Source organism: Staurois parvus, unplaced genomic scaffold (genome assembly GCF_062004578.1).
Source record: "Staurois parvus isolate SC_StPar_1 unplaced genomic scaffold, SC_StPar_1.0 ptg000261l, whole genome shotgun sequence".
In the NCBI taxonomy this organism is placed as follows: Eukaryota; Metazoa; Chordata; class Amphibia; order Anura; family Ranidae; genus Staurois; species Staurois parvus.
The window spans coordinates 1,369,229-1,391,809 of NW_028318057.1; the positions used below are offsets into that span (position 1 = coordinate 1,369,229).

Genomic DNA, 22,581 nt, shown 5'->3' on the forward strand with positions numbered 1-22,581 from the left:
CAAGAAAGTTGGCGTTCTGCCTTGTCCGTCAAGCAAAGATTAAAGTCTGTGTGCAATTTTTCAGCATGCCGCCTATTACATATGGAGGAAGATTGCTTGGAAAGTAGCATCGCTGTCTCCAGGTCCCTCTCTAGAGCCGCTTTTCATTGCAGGCCTTCCCTTTTGGCGTTGGGAGGATAATTGAATAATATGGCTCCGAATCACCACTTTAAAGGCCTCCCATAGTGTCAGAAGGGAAGAAACTGAGCGCCTATTGTTTTGAAACTAGTCTAGATAGTGGATTTTGATGTCCTCTACTATGTGAGAGAAAGATAAGAGGGAGTTATTAAGACACCACACTAGAGCGTGAGGGCGTTGTAGAGATACACTACAGCGTGCCAGGATAGGATCCTGGTCCGACCAGAGAACTGTGTGAATCCAAGTTTGTCAAAACTTGAGGGAGAAAAGCTGGAGTCACGAATATATGGTCTATATGGTGGGATGATATTCTCGCCACACATCTACAAAGTTGTGGGTTTAAGTAGATTTACAAATTCTGAATAAGGTGGCGAAGAAGAAGGGTACTAGGGGGAGATTTGTCTAACACTGGGTTCAGAACCATATTGGAATCTTTACAAAGCAACAAATTACCTTTTTGATGGATTTGGAGCACTGACATTAGGTAGGAAAAAAGTGAGTCTGCTTCTGGTTTGACGCATAGGTGCATAAAAATCACTGCAGCGTTGTGGAGAGCTCCAACTATGGTCAAGTATCAGCCATATGTGCCTGCTATGACTTGATGGTCTGAGAAAGATACGCCGTTATGGATCGCTACAAGGTCACTTCTTTTTTTGATCAGGGATGCCGCGTGATAAATGCATTGGTATCTGCCATCAAAAAACCGTGGCATGGATGACAAGTGGGTCTTCTGGAGGCAAGCCAAATCCACTTTGTGGGCACGGAGATATTTGAAGACTTTAAATCGCTTCTGAGGTGCATTAAGACCCTGCACATTTAGGATAAGCTAACGAATTACTATTTTGTCTACTTAACAAAATATCCGCAGGAAAATCTTCTAGATTTATATCTGCTAAAGCCCCTGTGCTGTTAGCTAAACCAAATGGTTTGCGATCTCCCTGGTGCCAGGGTTTGGCATGTGGCGGACCAGGTTGATAAATTACTGGGAGGGGCTGGGCATGACCCAGCTGTCTTGGTCCATTATGGAACCAATGACAGAATACTTGGAAGGTGGAGGCTCCCGAAGAATCAATTTAAAGAGCTAGGCTGCAAGTTGAAGGGAAGGACCTCCAAGGTGATATTCTCTGAAATATTACCTGTGCCATGCGCAACTCAGAAAAGACAGGGATATTAGAGAACTGAATGCATGGCTAAAGACCTGGTGTAAGAGTGAAGGTTTACAATCCTTTAGATTGTAAGCTCCACGAGCAGGGCCCTCATATTCCTTCTGTACGGAAATGTATTGTAATTGTACTGTCGCCCTTATATTGTAAAGCGCTGCGCAAACTGTTGGCGTTATATAAATCCTGTATAATAATAATAATTTGGGTTTCTAGAGCACTGGGCTGACTTTTACATTGGGTTGCAACTTCTATGTTAGAGATGGTTTGCACCTAAATGGAAGGGGGTCTGCTGTGCTGGGGGAGAGGTTTATGGGGAGGTTGGAGGAGTATTTAAACTAGGATCGAGGGGGGAGGGATAATTAGATTATAATGGGGTAGAGAGATCAGACAGGGGTCAGTTCTTATTGGTAGGTGAAATGGTGAAAGATGGGGGGGAAGGCTATGGCAGATGATAAGAAGGTTCCCATGTTACAACCATTGGAATTGGTACCATTTTGTATGAAAATAAAAAATATGCAAAATACATGTGCCCAAGGTGTCAATGAATTAAAGTGTTCGTTCACCAATGCCAGAAGTCTGCCAAGCAAAATAGGTTAGTTGGAAGCTTTGGTGCATGAAGAGAACTATGATTTAATTGGTATTGCTGAATCTTGGCTTCATTCTTCACATGACTAGGCCATTAATATTCCTGGCTATGTTCTCTTTCGGAGAGACGGTAAAAAGCAAAGGTGGTAAAGTCTGTCTGCGAAGTGATCTCAGAGCGAGTGTGATAGAGGACCTAGTTGATGGAGACTGTGGTGAGGATGAAGCATTATGGGTGGAACTGTACATGGGGGTGCGTACTACAAAGGTAATCATTGGAGTTTGTTATAAACCTCCCAGTGTTAATGAGGAGGTGGAAACTCCTTGCACAGATCGAAAGGGCTCCAAGGGCTGGGACAGTGATAATAATGGGGAATTATATCTATCCAGAAATTGACTGGAGTAATGGCACTGCAGGAACAGTTAAAGGGCAAAAATCTATAGACCTGCTACAGGACAATTTTACGGTACAGTTCATAGAGGCCCTGACTAGGAATGATGCTCTGCTGGACCTGGTAATCTCAAACCATGCAGAGCTTATTATGAATGTCCATATAAAAGAATATCTGGGTAGCAGTGACCATAACATGATTTCATTTATTGTTCGGTGTAAACAGCAAGCATATATGGGAAAAATAAAAACGCTGAATTTTAAGAGATAATTTTCAAAGGCTGAGAGCTGCTCTCCAAGACTTAAACTGGGAGGGAATATTGGCATCGATTAACACAATGCAAAAATGGGAGTTCTTCAAAGAACACACTGCAAAATATATTCCCATGGGCCACAAGTTTAAAAGGCTAAAAATTAAACCTATGTGGCTTACGGCCAAAGTTTAAAAAAAAGCTATAGATAATAAGAAAAGAGCTTTTAATAAATATAAAAATGAAGGAACGCTATCATTGTTTAAACATTACAAAGAATATAACAGAATATGCAAAAAGGAAATAAAGGCTGCAAAAATTGAAAACGAGTGACAGATTGCAAAAGATAGCAGGACAAACCCCAAAAAAATTCTTCAAATATATTAATAGTAAAAATGCCAGGTCTGAGCATAGGGGAGCTCTTGTCCATAATGGGCATGGTATTGACACAGTTCCAGATGATCCACATTGGCTCACAATTGATAGATAGAATAAAGGTGAATAAAGCACCTGGACCGGATGGCATACACCCACGGGTCCTTAAAGAATTGAGCTCTGTCATTTCAAAGCCATTGTTTATAATTTTTAGGGACTCTTTAATGACTGGCATAGTACCACGGGATTGGCGTAAGGCCAATGTGGTGCCTATATTTAAAAAGGGCTCAAAATCTTTACCAAGTACTTATAGACCTGTTAGTTTAACTTCTATAGTTGGGAAGATACTGGAGAATTTAATAAAAGACCACATAGATGAGTTTTTGCTGGAAAAAAATATTTTAAGCAACAGACAGCATGGATTCATGAAAGACAGAAGTTGTCAAACAAATCTTTCTTTTTATGAGGAGGTGAACAAAACCTTGGACAGAGGGGTGGCAGTGGATATGGTTATACTTGGATTTTGCAAAAGCATTTGACACAGTTCCCACACACGGATAATGTGTAAGGTAGTCTACAGGCTTGGAAAAATCTGTATGTAAATGGATAGAAAAGATCGTATTCAGAGAGTAGTGTTTAATGATCCATACTCTGAATGGTCTAGGGTTGTTAGTGTTGCACCCCAAGGTTCAGTGTTGGGACCCTTACTTTTTAATATATTTCTAAACTATATAGGGTCTGGGATTAAAAATACCATTTCAGTCTTTGCAGATGACACCAAGCTGTGCAGTGGAATAACGTCCTTACAGGATGTCTCCAGTTTACAAGCTGACCTCAAGGGTCTGTTTAATTGGGCAGCTATGCGGCAAATGAGGTTTAATGTTGATAAATGTAAGGTGATGCACTTGGGAGCTAAGAATATGCATGCATCATACATACTATGGGGAGTACAACTGGGGGAGTCAATGGTGGAGAAGGATCTGGGAGTTCTGGTAGATCACAAGCTTAATAATGGCATGCAATGCCAAGCTGCGGTTTCTAAAGCAAGCAAAATACTCTTGTATTAAGAGGTATAGACTCCAGAGAGAGTGATATCATATTACCCCTGTACAAATTATTAGTAACACCTCATCTGGAATATGCAGTTCAATTTTGGGCACCAATTCACAAAAAGAACATTGGGTAACTGGAGAAAGTACAGAGAAGAGCAGCCAAACTGACAAGATGCATGGAGGAGCTCAGCTATGAGGAAAGATTAGAGGAACTGAATTTATTTAGAGGAGATTAAGAGGGGATATGATCAACATGTATAAATACATCAGTGGTTCATTTAGTGAACTCAGTGTAGAGTTCTTCACCTTGAGGTCATCACAGAGGACAAGGGGGCACTCTTTACATCTGGAGTAAAAGAAATTTAATCTCAGCCAGGAAGTGGTAGGCCATGTTAAATGACAGAGCGGGGTCAGTGCATGCTGAAGCGCACAATGCGCAGAAGTCGCCAACTGTCTGCCCACTCAATAGCTAAAGACCTCCAAACTTCATGTGGCCGTCAGAATAGCACAACAGTGCGTAGAGAGCTTCATGGAATGGGTTTCTATGGCTGAGCAGCTGCATCCAAGCCTTACATTATCAAGTGCAATGCAAAGTGTCAGATGCAGTGGTGTAAAGCACGCCACCACTGGACTCTAGAGCAGTGGAGACGTGTTCTCTGGAGTGATGAATCATGCTTCTCTGTCTGGCAATCTGATGGACGCGTCTGGGTTTGGCGGTACTTGCCTGACTGCATTGTGCCAAGTGTAAAGTTTGGTGCAGGGGGGATTATGGTGTGGGGTTGTTTTTCAGGGGTTGGGCTTGGCCCCTTAGTTCCAGTGAAGGGAACTCTTAAGGTGTCAGCATACCAAGACATTTTGGATAATTTCATGCCCCCAACTTTGTGGGAACAGCCCCTCCTTGTTCCAACATGAGTGCACACCAGTGCACAAAGCAAGGTCCATAAAGTCATGAATGAGTGAGTTTGGGGTGGAGGAACTTGACTGACCTGCACAGTCCTGACCTCAAACCGATAGAGCACCTTTGGAATGAATTGGAGCGGAGACTGCCTTCTCGTCCGACATCAGTGCCTGACTTCACAAATGCAGTTCTGGCAGGATGGTCAAACATTCCCATCGACACACTCTTAAACCTTGTGGACAGCCTTCTCAGAAGCGTTAATCTGTTATTGCTGCAAAGGGTGGGCCAACTCAACCCTGCGAACTAAGACTGGGATGCCATTAAAGTTCATGTGCGTGTAAAAGCAGGCATCCCAATACTGTTAGCAATATAGTGTATCTATTGAATAGAAGCTTGGCTTGAGATGGTTTTTTAAATTTCTGATCTGCTGTATTCCCAATTGGCTATCCATTTTTTTTAATGTAAGGCTTGTCATTTTAATCATCTTTTTTAAAATAAAGATTGAAAAAACACATTGGCCATACATGTTTTTGTTTTTTTTGTTTTGGGTTTTTTATATACTGTATATAGAGTGCAATTTGATGAGGGGCCTGCTCCTCAGTATCCAAAATGTAATTGAAATAACCTTAAGGATGTTACTATTTAGACATCTTTATTGATAAGTGATTTGCCAGTAATACAAATGGCTTTCCTTTTTACAGTCCTCAGAGTGTATGCAAAGCCAATGGTTAGCCTGCAGGGCAATAGTCTGAACGTCGCACAGGGACAACACGCCAAATAAGGATGTTGCACTGAACTACATAATTGTTCAATAATGTCTTTTGCACGTTTTTTGATGTTTTTTTGCCCTGTAAAAAAACCTCTTGTTATGCCTTTGCCTATCATAAATAAAAAGTAAAAAAGTAAAAAAAAAAAAACCAAAAAGCCCATAGAATAGTCAGATTTTTATTTTTTTTTTCAACCAGCAGGCTGAACAAAAAACCGTGACTCAATTTCCCCAACCATACACTGATTCGGGGGAATCATCCACACTGAGCTTTTGTATTCTGACAGCTGGGAGACTTCCCCGCTGTCAGAATACACTCATCAGGTTTGCTGGTGACATGGATGCCCATACACGGGCTGAAATTTGGCTGGTGCCTGCTGAGCTGGCTGAATTTTGAACCATATATGGCTGACGTTACTCTTTGAGTGTTTTCTGTTCTATTAGCGGAGAAACCTCACCTGATCTTGTGGGGTTTTAGGGTGGAGATGGGAGGGTTAGTTTGCACCATGGTTCACCCTAAATACATGTGTAATATGTAACCTGGTGCAAAGGATGGAGTCAGCCCTTAAGTTCACTTCAGACTATGTTCCTTTTTTAGAAGGGGAACATAGTCCCTATGCCTTTTTTATTGGTCAAACTTTTCAACTTCCAAAAGATTGAGAATTGCGGACGAGAAATGTTTTTGCCAAGAATTGGGGGGGGGGGGGTCACCATCAGTTGAATTTGAACTGTTCTGAAAGTTTTTTTTAAATCTGATTGGTGGTTGTGAGGAAATATACTCAGGCCCTTACAGACTTGGGCCAAAGTAACAATTCATACTGTTTTATTATATTTTTCTGCTATGCTACCCTACTATTGTGGTAACTCCTGGCATTCAGCTGACATTTTCTTGTCAATTTGGTAAATGTATGACTGTTGAACAAGCCAGTAGTAAGCACACTGTAATGTCTGTCTTAATGTATAGCTCTACTTTTTCCTTGTACTTACCTTTTACACCAGCTTGTTCAAAGGGAATTAAAGACACTAGAGTAAAATCTATTTATTTGCAGAACAATGAAGTATAGGTGCCACTTGGTGATAGCAGCTCTGGGATGTTTGGTCATTTTAGTAATATTACCTTGTTCTTAAGGGTGATTAATCCTTAGTCATGATACACTTCCAACCACTTAAAGAGGTTAGCAGTATGGAAAACTTTTTCTAGAATGAACAGCTTTGAACAGGTGTCAGGGATGATGGTCCTGATGAACAATATCAGTAGCACTGATTGTTTTGCTTCTTGTTAAAAATAAAATCTTCCTCTGGACCAAGAAAAATTATTTAATCTCAGTGGTCCATTTACAGCACCAACCTAATGTAGTATATTATTTACTCTTCACTAGACCTACTGTATTTAAATACGGTCAAAACATTGTTCATCAGGATGCAAAATTTGTCCCTTTTTTAATTTTGCATATCCCTTACTGTTGTTTTAAAAGTGTTTTTTGAAGAAAGAAAAGGAAGATAAAGGATCTGAACTGCCCCTTTCTAGCATATCAGCTAGCGTAGAAAATGTTTGAGACTCAAACTTATAGCACTGTTTTGTCTCTGTTTTTTTCTTTTCTGTTTTTTGTTTTTTTTTACACCTCATTCAAAAATGTATGTCTTGCTGTTTTGACCCTGGTGAAAAATGAAGCACAAAGGACACTGTGCATTGCAGTGTAAATTCAGGAACTGTCACATCTAATAACTACTGGGTTTGAAAAAATGTTTTTTGCTTTGGCATCTTGCTCAAAGCAGATGTCAAGATGGAACTTAAAGCATACCATACAAGATGGATTCAAACCATATTAATATTGGACATTTGCAGTTCTGCCTTATGTTTTTTAGTTCCTGAGTTCTCATCTGTTGTTTTCTATACCTTTCGGATGAGAGGATGAACTGGCCCCATGACTTGTGACGTTGACCGCTATTGCTCCCAAAGTGATGGATGACTTCCATGGACATTACTCAGATTATTTACCAGACCTTCCCATATTTGCATGTCAAAATATAATTTTTCTTTTACTTCATTAGTATTTAGGAAATTCCAAATCTCTTGGCAGTGTGCTCCAGACATAGTCTAATGTTGAGATTTCATATTCCTCTCCGTAAACTTGACACAGACAAGCAGATCTTCTTGGTGTTGATGTCCTTTATTTCAAGGCTCTGTTTATCACATATTCGGAGAGGTCTGGTTTTCCTGTTCTCCTGAGCTACAGGCCAGTTTAGGCCATGACCCACTGATCTTTGGGATCAAATGTCAGCACTAGGTGTTTATCATTTAGAATTTTTAGAGTGCTAGATTTAAACCAAGAATTAAAGAATTCTGCCCCACATTTGAACCTGATTCTCAGAGACTCTCTGCTTCATCCTTTGAACTGCTGGAAATGATTACCATTAGATTCCTATAAATTAGGCCTGATCTACTTTTAGCTTACGCCATGGCTGTTGCTTTGGAAGAAATCCTTGCTTATGTAATTGTCTGAAAAGAAATTGTGACCCTTAAACTGGGCATGCTTTTGCTTCCTAAGTTGATGTCCACCTTTCGTCAGACACAGAATTATGTTCTTACTTTTTCTTGTATCCTAACGTAGAAGGACTAGAAGTACAAGAGGAAAAGATAACTTTTAAAAAATGAACTTTTAAAGATTGTACAACTTGTGTCCATCTCATTTAGCTTTACCTACAATTGTGTAATACAAAGGGCCTACCTAATTGGGTATAAATTGAATGCAATTTTTATGTAGTTCCCTGCACTAAATAATTGTTAGTGATTTGTAAAGGATATTGTACAGTCAAATTGTAGTATCAAACAATATTTCACAGGGCAAGCGAGCGCTTCAGATAAAATGCTAAATAGAATTCGAACTCAGAAGTAGCAGCTGGACACCAAAAAAGTACCATAAAACTTCCAAAATAATCAAAATAAATAGACAAGGTGCAGCGCTAAAAGTGTGTAAAACATATAAACATCTTAATACAGAAACCCATAGAGTTGCATAAAACAATAAGTTAGTGCAAAAATAAAATAAAAATGTCACCTATTGGTGACTATAGGTGATTGGACACTAAACAAAAATGCAGTCTATGGTGTGATCTGGAAAGATCCCAAATGATCTTCAAGAAATCCACAATCTGGATCCGTAGATGAGGTGATAAATATATATAAGGATTGCGCACTCACCAGATACGCAATCCCAGTGCGCATTAATCAGCAATTGTTTTCAGGACATCAAAGATCCTACGATGGGTCTGGTCAGATCTGGTCAAGTGCCCCTCGCCGTATGGTAATGTCGCCACGTGTGGGGATGGCCACTCTGCAGATATGAATGGCTCCCATCGGAGCTCAAAAAACAGAGGAGGCCAAATAGTGTGATATCCTTATGGTAAGGAATGTTTATTCCCCAAAGACAATACAGGCAAGAGCAAGAAAAATACTGACCCTCCAAATAAATTGAAAATGGCCGCCGGGGCCCTCGTGGCGCCGGTCGGCGTGACGTCACACCTCTGTAGCCGCTCCCCGACGCGTTTCGTGCGAGGGCACGTAATCATAGGGGGTTAGCTTATGTGTCCCCATCTTTGCTTTGCTTTTGTGCAGGAATGTTCTGTAATAAAGACAAGTCAGTGCTGCTTTCTCTCCTTGTGCAGGGTGACTTTTCTTGTATGGTCTCTGCACCCCTCCTGTACTTTTCTGCAATCTGTAGAGTGGGCCTACAGCGTCCCTCCCACAGCTCTGCTGTCTGCACAGGGATGGTATTGTCACTAGTTTTTCAATAACCGGATCTAAAAAGCATTTTGTTAATGCGCACGATATGGATTTTGTTTATCCATTGTGGTTATTGAGAAATATATTTGTATTAGTTCTTTGTGTTTACACCCATGAGATGGTTAGGTCTGAGATCTGTAAAAGGAACAAAGCCATTAATAGTCCTCAACCATCAGGTTTGGAGATTGATTCTGTGAAAGCTCCTTCTGTGTTAAAGTTTTGCCTCCCTTGAGTAGATCTGGCAGGGAAATGCATGGGCCAGCTGTCAAGCAATACCACCTGGATGTTCTATCTAATCAAGATGACTCAAGGTGACAGATGCCTAAGCCATTGTGCTTTTTTTGACCATTAGAATAGATTTCCAGCTACCTGGACCGGAACAGAGAAGGATTATCCAAAGCAATTAATACTAATTTTTTTTTTTTTTTTTGAGTCTTCACAACAGCACCCATATATTCCCAACCTTCTTTTGCTGTAAACGAAGTTTTCTAGCATTGACTTCTAGTGTCCCATTTGTTTATTGGGGAACACTGGAAGTTTGGGGAGATGGGATGGGAGTATTTAACCTCTCTTGTGTTTCCTGTCCCTTCTCAGGTGGGCGGAGGCAATCTCAGTTGGGGCTGTTGTGGAAACTCAAGAAACAGTAGTACTGGTAAGGATTGTCCTCATGGGTGTATAACCTGAACATCTTTACTTTACTTTTTTCTGAGTAAAGTTTTATTTTTTTTTTAAATGTATTCATAATCTAGAAAGATTTGTGAATGTTAAGAACCAGGCAATTTTTAGAAAGAAGGAAAACGCTTCCACCCCTCAGCAGCATGCAACATTTTTCCGAATATCCTCAAAAAAGTCCAGTGTATCCTTTCTTCCTGTAAAGGCCACCACAGGCGTGTTCTAAAGGCAAACAAATTGGGTACTTGGTTAACCCCCCCATTTCCCTTCCTATGCCACTCCTCTGATTTGTTCTCCTTCCTAAAGCTTTGTACTCAAGAGCCAAAAATCGACCAGTTCAGCAGGAACTGGCTGATTTTCAGCCCATGTGTACAGCTGTCTGTTCTACAGAAGCCAGCTTCACAACAGGCTTCTGTTGAACGGGCATGCTGGAAGACCAGCATGCGGCCCACATCCGATCAGTGCTTGGTTGCTAGCACTGATCAGTGTTTTCCGGCAAGGGAAGCCTCTTGTCAGAATACAAGAGCAGAGCAGGGGAGATTGTCGCACAAACATCTCTTGTGTTAGTATGGCGATCTGTCTGGGTTTTTGTATTGGGTTTTTTCATTCAACCCACTAGTTTGAATGAAAGAAAACTTCTAGCATGTACCAGGCTTAATACTCCCACTATAAATTGTAACTACTATTCACCCGTAGAGATTACCTTTCACTGACAAAAGGCGTAAAGGCAGACAGGTATTTGTCAGCAGGTGAATCCATACCAACCAATCACAAACTAACTTTTAAAAATAAAACCAGTAAAAATCACATAGAAATTTAATAATCAAAGATTTAGGGATTAAAGCAGTTTGTGTGGCTAAATGTATATATGTTCAGCAGCTTAAGTAACCACAGCTACATGAGATTTTTTTCTCCTAGCCCAAGTTACCATCCATTTCAGATATTGTCAGCTCTTTAATTTGGTACCTGCTATGAGTATCCCATCTGCCACATCCATCAGCTTTTTCCCTAAGCTTATTTTGTATGGGGGAGGAAAGTGGAAGAGAGGTTCAAGGAAAGTACAGAGAAAAAAAAAAAGTTGGGGGGGGGGGGATATCAAGGTGGATAGAGGATGAGAAGTAGAGAGGTGGGTCTGGGATGTATTGGGTCCCATAGATAAAGGTTTTAGGAATGGGGTAATGTGACTATTACTGATAGGGTGGGGTTAGAGAATGTGGAAGTGTGATTAGGGGTGTTCCCAATGTCCTAGAACACATCCAGCAGCTTTATGGAGCTGTACCATTGTTTTGACTGATGCTTCATCACCCTCCTTAAGGTCATAGTGTGTCTTCATATGTTCATGTCCCAGACAAATGTGATCAGTGTTGACACTCCAAATACTGACATTTTATGCACTTCCTGTAAATTTCTTCAGAGCTTGCCCAGCACATCATAGACAGAATCACTCGCCCACTAGGAGACACACCCCCATACGTCCAGATTAAGGGCAACTGATACCCTAACCACAGCCCAATAATTGTGCCCCCAAGTCTACAGATGTAGAATCTATTTACTATCCCAGTCTTGGTTGTTTTTACCCTTCCCTCATTGTAAGTCCCCTATCTCCTGGCTGTACAGGTGCATTATAGACCCATATAAATCTATGGGGCCTATCTGCCTTTGTCTCGCAGCCAGGAGGTTGCAAAGACACCTGATCTCTTAAACAACATTGGAAGTATCACTTTTTATTGAAGATATGGTTTGAAATTTTTATGTACCCACTCCTCTGTAAATTATGAGACTACTGTATACTGAAATGCTATTTTGCTGCTATTTTTGGACCTCTCTGCTACTAAGCTCATATATGTCATATTGCTTAATTGATGCTTACGTCTTCTTGTAAACGCTAGCATAAAAGAGGGGGTTTGCAGTACTTTTCATAGGGATATAGTGAAAGCAGAGGCTGGTGGGAACAAAAGCAGCCTGAAATTTCAGTCAGATTCACTGCATGTTTTGACTTTACTCGGTATGAGGGTATATTCACCTGACAGATCGTAGGACAGCAGGAAAACTCCAGATAGGGATCAGACCAAACCCCATCATGCCCAGAACAGAGAAATACAAAATTATTTAGAAGGAAATGTGTATTAAAGCCAAGTTTTCAGTTTTTTGTGTGTATGTATGTTTTAATTGGCACAAGGAATAGTGCTCACATTTAATGAGAAGTGTTCCTTTAATGCTGGTGGCTAACATCTTAGTTGAAATCTTTTGTCCTCTGCCCACCTCTCCCATACACTATCAGCTGTAGTGTTCCAGTGCTGAGATGGTTAATACAGCTACTAGACCGGTCATAGGCACATGTCAATTGGGCTGAGGAAGCACACCTTTCTGCCAAACTCCATTCATTGAAGCTGGCTCAATGAAAAGAGCTTTATAAATGGAGGTGGCGAATTATTCATTCAACCGCCTTTCTTTCATTCATAGTGCATTATTCATTGATGGAAGCTATAGCATAGCTTCTCTGGAGGGGTGGAAAGGACACAAGCCACCAGCACAAGGGACCAGTCTCATTTAGGTACTGTCCCTTGTACTGATTAATAAAAAAAAAAAGAAAAACTGGACTCAAGCTTTAAATATTTAACCAGTGTACTTTTTTTCTCTTTAATTGGCCTACAATAAATATTTTGATGTATGGTCAATATTTATTAATGTAAGTTCTAAAATCTTGATATAGACTGTAATGAAACAATTGTCTGATATCTCCTTTTTCCTTTTACTCAGAAAACTACAAAAAAGCTTTGTTTTTTTGTGTGTTTTTTGTTTTGTTTTGTTTTGTTTTTTTATAGTACTGTTATAGAAATTCTTCTCAATATTTAAAAAAAAAAAAAATCAATTGCTTCAAGCATAGAGCCATCTAGATTTGCATTTAAGTACCTACACATACAATGTCATTAAGTACATACATAATACCTACAGTCAATTGGTGGTTCAAGTATAGGTTATTTTTAGCAGTTGTACAGCCAAAAATATTGGCACCCCTGCATTTTTGCAGGATAATGCACCACTTTGCCCAGAAAGTTGTTGCAATTACAAATGTTTTAGTATTTTCATGTTCTTTACTTTTGTTTGTATCGATCTGACACAAAAAAAGTGGAGAAACAAAAAGACACATTCCACGCAAAACTCCAAAAATGGACTGGACAAAGTTACTGACACCTTTTCAAAATTGTAAGAAACCATTGCATTTTAAGTTTTTGTGATGCTCCTGTAATTTTGTAATTAAACTTGCCTGAATCAATTAGCAGGTGCTGACAATATAGAAAGCACAACAGCAACCAGTTAAAATGGTGAAAATTTGACTCAACCTTTTTATGGATGTGTCTGTGTGCCACATGGAAAAGAGAGCAGCAAACAATTGTCTGGGGATTTGAGAACAAAAATTGTAGAAAAGCATGGACAATCTCTAGGTCCAACTCCAGAGATTTTAATGTTCCTGTGTCTACTGTGCACAACATTGTCAAGAAGTTTACAGCCCATTTCTTTGTAACTGGACAAGGAAGAAAGAAAAAAAGTCTCAAAGATTAGAACAAAGGATTGTTTGAATGGTACATTGGGACAATGGAACCTCGATCAACTTCCAGACAAATTCAAGCTATCCTTCAGGTACAGGGTACAACTGTGTCAGCTCGCACTACACGTTGCCGTCTGAATGAAAAGGGACGCTATGGTAGGAGACCCAGGAGGACCCCACTGTTGACACAAACCTAAAAAAGCCAGATTGGAGTTTGCTAACACTTACCTGAGGAAGTCAAAATCCTTTTAAGAGCATGTGCTTTGGACAGACAAAGCAAAATTACAGCTTTTTGGTAAAGCCCATCATTCTACTATTTTCAGAAAAAGCAATGAGGCCTTTAAAGAAAAAAAATACGGTCCCTACAGTCAACCATGGTGGAGGTTCACTGATGTTTTAGGGTGCTTTAGGCACTGGATGTCTTGACCTTGCACATGGCATTATAAAATCTGAAGACTAAGAATTCTGGGGTGTAATGTAGAGCCCAGTGTCCAAAAGTTGTGTCTCCATCAGACGTCATGGGTCTTACAGCAGGAAAATGACACAAAGCACCCAGAAATGGTTGAAGACAAAGCGCTGGAGAGTACTGAACTGGCCAGCAATAATTCCAGATCTTGATCCCATTGAGTACATGTGGAGAGATCTCAAAACAGCAGTTAGAAAAAGGAACCTTTCCAATCTGAGAGACCTAGAGCAGTTGGCGAAAAAAGAGTGGTCCAAAATTCCAGTAAAGAGGTATAAACTAATTTATGGTTACAGGAAGCAATTGATTTCAATTATTTCTTTCAGGGGTGTGCTACCAAATATTAAATTGAGGGCACCAATAATTTTGTTCAGTCCATTTTTGGAGTATTGCGTGGAATGTGTCAGATTTGATTTTTTTGTTTCTCCACTTTTTGTGTCATACCAATACAAACAAAAGAAATAAACCTGGGAATGCCTAAACATTTGTAATTGCAACAATTTGCTGGGCGAAGTGGTGCATTATCTGCCAAAAATGCAGGGGTGCCAATATTTTTGGCCATGACTGTATGTGGTATGTAATATAGGGTTTTTAGATATTGTAGTGTTTTTAGCTTAAAGAAAATTTTGATGTGATTTTCTAATTTCTACGTTTCATCTTTCAGATTTTTGTATTGTATATACAGTATATCCATCACTGTACATGTGTGTAGATTAGCCAGTAGAGGGTGGTCTACGTTTAGCTGCAGTCATTCAATCAGCTTGCTGAAAGAAACTACTTTAGGAGTGCATATTTCATTGGCACAGCTCAAAATAAAACTTTCAGAAGAGTCCTACAGTGCAGTACTGTGAAAAAGTATTTGCCCCCTTCCTGATTTTTTTTTTTTTTTTTATTATTATTTGTCACACTTAAATTATTCAGATCATCGAACAAATTTTAATATTACACAAAGATAAACAAAGTAAATACAAAATGCAGTTTTTTAAAATGATGATTCCGTTTATTAAAGGGAAAAAAGCTGTCCAAACCTGTCTAGCCCTATTTGAAAACGTAATTGCCCCCCTTTCTAAATCATGAATGAACTGTGATTAATCACATTTTTTGGAAAGCTGTGCTAACCACTTGCCATCCTGAGGATTTTATCCCCCCCCCCCCTTCCTCACCAGGCCATTACGACGCTGCGTTACTTTAACTGAAAATTGCTCGGTAATGCAACACTGCACCCAAATGAAACTTGCGTCCTTTTTTCCCCCACGAATTGAGCTTTTCTTTCAGTGGTATCTGATCACCTATGTGTTTGTTTTTATTTTTTCTTTTATTGTTTGCGCTATAAAAAAACCAAAAAACTACAATTTTGAGGGAAAAAAATGATATTTTTTCTTTTGCTATTAAACCTGTCCAGTAAATAAAAATTTAAAAAAATTAATTTCGTCATAAATTTAGGCCAAAATGTATTCTGCTACATGTCTTGTGTACGTGTAAATTAATTGGTTTACGTGAAAGTTAGTGTTTACAAATGGCGGTACAGATACTGGAATTTTTTTTTTTTTTACTAATAGCTGCAATCAGCAACTTATAGTGGGACTGTGACGGTTATTCTGACACTGGGGGGAACGGACATGGTGTCACTGACATCCCCTGTGACACCAATACAGTGATCAGTGCTAAAAAAAAAAAAGCACTGACTCTGTACTAATGGCACTGGGCAGGAAGGGGTTAACATGAGGGGCGATCAAAGGGTTATCTGTGTGCTGGGAGTGTTTTACTGCGGGGCAGTGTGTTGGTGCTTCACTGCCAGGACACTGCTCTGGATGGCTGTGATGTGCACAGCGATCCAGAGCAGTGTGCCCGAGCCGACAAGGAGGAGGACTGTTAGTAAACAAAGCAGCCCTCCTCCCCGTCGGAGATCCTCGGTAATCACCAGGTGCCGGCGGGTAATCACTGTCCGTGACTCGGTGATTGATGGCCACAAATGGCAGCGCGGGTAGCACGTGTGCACGCATCCTACCCGGAAATGCAAAATCACGTATATATACGTGATTTTGCACACCCCTGCCGCCCTGTAGCAGTGTATATGCTATAGGGTGGTGGGGATGTGGTTAAGTTTCACTTGCCAGACCTGTTGAATCAAGAAGTCACTTACATAGAAGCTGTCGGACAAAGTGAAGCACACTAAAAGATTTACAAAAACAACTCGTCATGCCGCGATCTAAAGAAATTCAAGAACAGATGGGAAACAAATTGACATGTATCAGTCTGGAAAAGGTTACTAAGCCGTTTCTGATGGTTTGGGACTCCAGTGAACCACGGTGAGAGCCATTATCCACAAATGGGAAAAACTTGGAACAGTGGTTGACCTTCTCAGGAGTGGCTGACCTGCGAAAATTACTCCAAGACCACACTGACTACTTATCAAGGTCATAAAAGAACACAGACATCTAAAGAACTGCAGGCCTCACTTTCCTCGGTTAAGGTCAGTGCTCCTGATTCAACAATAAAAAATAGACTGGGCAAAAATTGCATCCATGGGAGAGTTCCAAGGCGAAAGCCAATGCTGATAAAAAAAAAAAAACACAAAGCCTTGTCTCACATTTTGCCAAAAAAAACATCTTGGTTATCTCCGAGACATTTGGGCATATATTCTGTGGACTGATGAGACAAAAGTTGATCTTTTTGGAAGGTGTGCATCCCGTTACATCTGGCATAAGACTAACACAGCATTTCATAAAAGAACATCATACCAACAGTCAAACGTTATGGTAGTGTCATGCTCTGGGGCTGCTTCACAGCTTCAGGACCTGGATGACTTACCATAACTGATGGAATCATGATATCTGCACTCTACCAGAAAATCCTGAAGAAGAATGTCTGGCCATCAGTTTGTGACCTCAAACATACTTGGGTTATGCAGCAGGGGGTTTAGGAGACAATTACTTTTTCACATAGGCCCAGGCAGGTTTGGCTGGCTTTTTTTTTTTCCCCCTAATAAAATCATAATTTAAAAACTGCATTTTGTATTTACTAGGGTCATCTTTGTGTAATTACTAGGGTTATCTTTGTGTAATATTAAATTTAGTTGGATGTGGATAATTTAACCACTTCCAGACCGGACACTTTTACCCCCGTCCTGTCCAGGCCAATTTTCAGCTTTCAGCGCTATCACACTTTGAATGACAGTTGCGCGGTCATGCAACACTGTACCCATATGAATTTTTTAGCATTTTTTGAGACAGATAAAGCTTTATTTTGGTTGTATTTATTCACCACTGGGATTTTTATTCTTTTTGCTATATAAATGAAAGTCCAAAAATGTTGAAAGTGTTTTTTCTTATAAAGTTTTGCAAATAATATTTCATCATAAATCTTGGCCAAAATTTATTGAGTTATCTTTTTAGTAAAAAAAATAAATAACCCAAATTAGTTTATAACCAAAAATTATAAATTTTAAAAAAAACTTTTTAATTTTTATTTGTGGTTTTTTTTTTTTTACATACTGTCACCCTAGCAGTACAGTGTCACCATGGTGACACTGTACTACTTGTGGGGGGTGATGATGTTTTTTTTTTTTTTTTACACTGATGGCTTTTACACCCATAAAGGCTGTAAAAGCAATAATTTCTCCTTCTCTCTGAACTACTGTGTGAGCTGTGATTGGTCACAGCTTGTCACATGGTACAAGGCTGTTATGAATAGCCTTGTACCATGTTACCTCTGTGATCATTCACAGATTTCACAAGTAGTAAGCAATGATGTCAGAAGTGACATCTTGCTTACTACTCTGCATGTGATCACTGATTGGCCAATCAGTGATCAGATGATCGGGACCTTGTACGGAGGATACAGTGGCGGTGCTGCACGCTCCCAGGGAGCGCTCTGTCCAGAATGGTGGGCACCGTTTATGAATGTCAACCCGCCCCTGGACTGCCACTGTCCGGACGTTTTATATACAGCAGCCAGACGGCAAGTGGTTAGGTGTGACAAATATGCAAAATAAAATTAAGAATCAGGAAGGGGGAAAATACTTCTTTTTAACTGCACTGTACCTGTAAAGCTATATAACAGCAGTGGCCACACATGGATTGAAATTCGATTGGTCCCTGCTCAACGGGTTAAATTTTAATCCATGGATTGCAAGCTTTACTTGCCATTGGACAAACCATTTAGGGGCCTTCTTTGACCTGGCTGACTACTACAGTAGATACGGATTTCCTGGTAATTATCTAACTTTTCTAATTTGGAATAATGGAGCAAAATATGAAATAAGATTGGACTTTGAGTGTCACAAACCAATAAGCAGTTGTCATAATCTTCTATCAATCAGGCATTGAGGAAGATAACGTTAACTCTATATAGTCTTTTGTTAATAATCCGTTCCCTCTGTCTTCCTAATTTGACATTGGTGAAAATATATGTTTTGTTGCAGCTGGAGGAGTATACATTTTTTCAGAAATCTGCAGGGGAATTTTATAGGTATTAACATGTAGTTCTGCTCTAGAATCCTACTGATTGTTGAAACAATAGTAATATAGATCTGCAGAAAGCATCCTGTAATGGTGACCCTGTTAAGCTATATTGAAGAAATAAAATTTACACCATGTAAAGTAATAAGAACAGTGCAATATATGTTTATCTAACCAGCGCATTGGATTTACCTATTGAATCTGCAGCACTGTTGTACATATGAAATTGTGCATCTCATTATATGCTCTACAGAATCCTAACAATCTAGCTAAAGAGTAACTATCATAAGTTCTGATCCAAAAAAAATCAGGAAATATCTTCAAAAATACGCTAACTTTAGTCTGTTTATGTATCCCGTTCACAGCAATGCCTTCTTGTGTAATTGACAAATATGCCTGCGTTGGCGTACATCTAAAGTTGCAAACTAAATTTAAAAATAATGTTTTTATTAACACACATAGATGAGACTATTTTTGAGTTTCTCTTTATCTGTATTAAAAAAAAAAAAAAAAAAAAGTATTATGAAAATACTATATATTACCTTAAAGTAGTGCTTTTCCGTATATAGGTGGTCTGGCCGTAATCATCGTGAGAAAATTGGAGTCCATGTGTTTTTTGACCAAGTGCTGAACATGGAGCCATACTGTCGAGGTGCGCTATGTCCATCAGATCCTGGGACTTATCTTTATGACCTTTCTGCAGTGGTGATGCATCATGGTAAAGGATTTGGTTCTGGCCACTATACAGCATATTGCTACAACACAGAGGGTGGTAAGTTTAATAGTTTAATTGCCTGTAATACTGGCACTTTAAATATGTGCATAGTTTTGATTTATAAAACTGTTAATAGCGACTTTAATTAGGAGTGAATTTCTTCTTTTATCCTCTATATATTTTGAGACACTTGACTCTACATGTCTGTACATAACCACACTCAATAAGCAGCACTTTAATGCATTTGGCAATATCGGACACAACATAAATTTCAATTGCAAACTACCGCTGTTCAATAGGAACAAAATCTCTCCATATGTAACTTGCCCATCAATAAAAAAAATGCACCTTTTGTTAACACAGTGAGGTAGACTTGCTAAAACTGGAGAATGCAAAATCTGGTGCAGCTCTGCATAGACACCAATCCGCTTCCATGTTTTAATGTCAAAGTTTTATTGAACAAGCTGAAGTTAGAAGCTGATTGACTACCATGTACAGCTGCATTAGATTTTGCACTCTCCAGTTTTAGTAAATCAACCCCAGTGTCTTAGGCACCTTTCACACAGACGTTCCGATCAGGTCAGCCTGCCTGTTTTGCAGGTGGACCCAATTGGAACCTCTGTTCTCCTTTATGGAGCAGCGGGTGTAAATGGACATGTGTTTGTTTCCATGTGACATCCAGTCCGATCCGCCAAAAAAGAGAAAGATCGGGATCTGTTCCCCTTTTATCCATCAGATCGGACAGGCAGGCGATCTGTTTCCATCTGACCACCTGTAGAGGAAAGCGGGTTGTGTCTGTTTCCGCTCTGCATAAGCAGAGCGGACATGGACCAGTCATCCGCTTGCTCAGCGGGGATCAGCAGACAGATCCCCCACTCGGCAAGCATTTCCGCTGATGTGTCCACCCTCTGTGAAAGGGGCCTTACAACTGCATTTGCAACACCTTTTATAGCTGCCTTTCTTAACCAGGGTGCCTTGAGGTTTCTTCAGGGGTGCTTTGGCAAAATGTCTAAAAATTGCCTAAAACTTATATACAAGCCAGTGGATGGAACAAGCCTGCCTTTTTATGTACAAAAAGCCACAGGTTTGATTGTTAACCATTATGACCTTCTAGCCGCCAACATCCTGACAACCAATGACATCATCAGTTGAGAAGGAGGATGTCAGTTGCCTGCACAGCATCGTAGTTTGACCCTCCCCTGCACATTAGCTCAGTGATGGAGAAAAACTGAGGGAGTAGAGAGACACTGGAATACTAGTCAGTACCAAAAGTGTATTTGCTTTGGAAGAATAAATCATCTCTAATGTTGGGTGTCCTACATACAGTAGGTGGATGTTGCTGCATTATATAAAACTCTTAGAATAGTTTTTCACATTTTTAGAATGGGGTGCCCTTTTAAAAGTATGGACAGTCTTGAGGTACCCAGTTTTAGAATGGGGTGCCTCAAGACTGTCCAGAATTTTAAAGGGTGCCCCAGTGCGGTCTATAATTTTAAAGGGTGCCTTGACTGAAAAAGGTTGAGCAACACTGCCTTATAATATGACACATCATTATTGAAAATATTAAAACCAATCAACACCTCTAAAATGGACCTAATAGTTTTTAAACCTTGCATCTATATTTATTTAGTCTTCCATGGATGTGTTACTAGGATTATGGCACAGATACAAAAAAAATTCTGCGACCAATAGACCCTGGGGCACATTGACTCATAAAATTCTTTGGCTGCATAGTGGCACATGGTGGGCTTAGATAGATGGTGCCTATTGGTGGGAGTGGCTTAAAGAGAAGTGGTCAGAACATGAGTCTACCTGCTGTATACCCAGCACACACATTCTGCAGGACCTACAAAGTACTCCTTAATTGCTGTGCCACAAGCAACACAGACACAAAAAGCTCAGTACAAAAGATCACTTTTTTTTCCCCAAATGAAACCCTTCAATAACATACTTTTCTGCACATAGAATATAAAACTAATACTTTACCTTAACCACTTGCCCTCCAGAAAATGTACCCCCCTTCCTGTCCAGGCCATTTTATGCTATATGGCACCACGTTATTTTACCTGACAATTGCGCCTTCATGCAACCCTGTACCCAAATGAAATTTTGTTTTTTTTCCCACAAATAGAGCTTTCTTTTGGTGGTGTTTGATCACCTCTGCGGTTTTTACTTTTTGCGCTATAAAGAAAAAAACTAACCATTTTGAAAACAAAAACAATATTTATTTTCTGCTATAAAACATATCCATTAAAAATAATTTTAAATCACATTTCTTTATAAATTTAGGCCAAAATGTATTCTGCTACATATTTTTGATAAAAAAAAATCCCAATAAATGTATATTAATTAGTTTGCACAAAAGTTATAGCGTCTACAAACCATGGTACATATAGTGGAATTTTTTCTTATTTATTTTTGTTTATACTAGTAATGGCGGTGATCAGCAACCTATAGCAGGACTGCGATTATTGCGGCTGCCATTTTTGCACTAACTGACACTTTGTTGGAACCTGTGACATTAATACAGTGTAAAAATATACACTAATCACTGTACTAATGACACTGATTTAGGAAGGGGTTAACATCTAGGGTGATCAAAGGGTTAAGTGTGTGCTTGGTGTACAAAGTGGTGCTTTTACTATGGGAAGTGATGGATCGTGTTCACAGCTCTCCAGAGATACATGATTCATGACTCCCCCCTGTCACAACAGAACTGTAAACATAGATACAGCTCTGTTCTTTCCTGGCCGATGATCTACAGGTGCTCGCCGGGGTTTGTAGATCAGTTTGTGCTGTGACATTCCACAGCAGAAGCAATCCCCGGCTCCGCGTGCACGCCCCCATGTGGCGGCAGTGCAAAATCACGTATGTATGTGATTTTGGACAGGAATGCTGTCCTGTAGCAGTAAAACTGCCATAGGGCAGATGTTAAGTGGCTAAAGAAAATCTTCATTAAAATAACTGTCTAAATAGTTGCTGGTTTCTAATTAGTCCAACGAACTCTTTGGTCAGGATTATTTGATGTACAATATAATGTAGAGAACACAACAGAACTTTGCAGTTTACAAAAGCATAGGCAGTGCCACAGTTAGAACTTTTACAATGTGCAACACAGCTTGCCGAGTGCAGTAGTCATAGGAAAGTGTCCTCTTATGATGGTGGCTAGTGGTAGAAGCCCATTAAATGTTAGTGGCTGGTGGCTTGTAATAAACACAAACCATGCAGCCCTGTAATCATTAATACATCAATAAATTCATTTTTGGCTATAGGCAATGTAAA

The 22,581-nt window shown here is 39.7% G+C and overlaps 1 protein-coding gene across 3 annotated transcripts in view; it reads left to right on the top strand.

Moving 5' to 3' along the window:
* The window catches only part of USP49 (ubiquitin specific peptidase 49), a 109,949-nt gene that overhangs the window by 82,044 nt on the left and 5,324 nt on the right, over positions 1–22,581 (top strand). For 2 of the 3 annotated variants that reach the window (XM_089681158.1, XM_089681159.1), the window contains one exon: positions 19,154–19,356. In XM_089681158.1, coding sequence (XP_089537284.1) covers positions 19,154–19,356 — 203 coding nt within the window. Of the gene's footprint in view, positions 1–10,033; positions 10,092–19,153; positions 19,357–22,581 lie in introns of those variants that run through there. The other variant, XM_089681160.1, reaches the window with a different exon arrangement.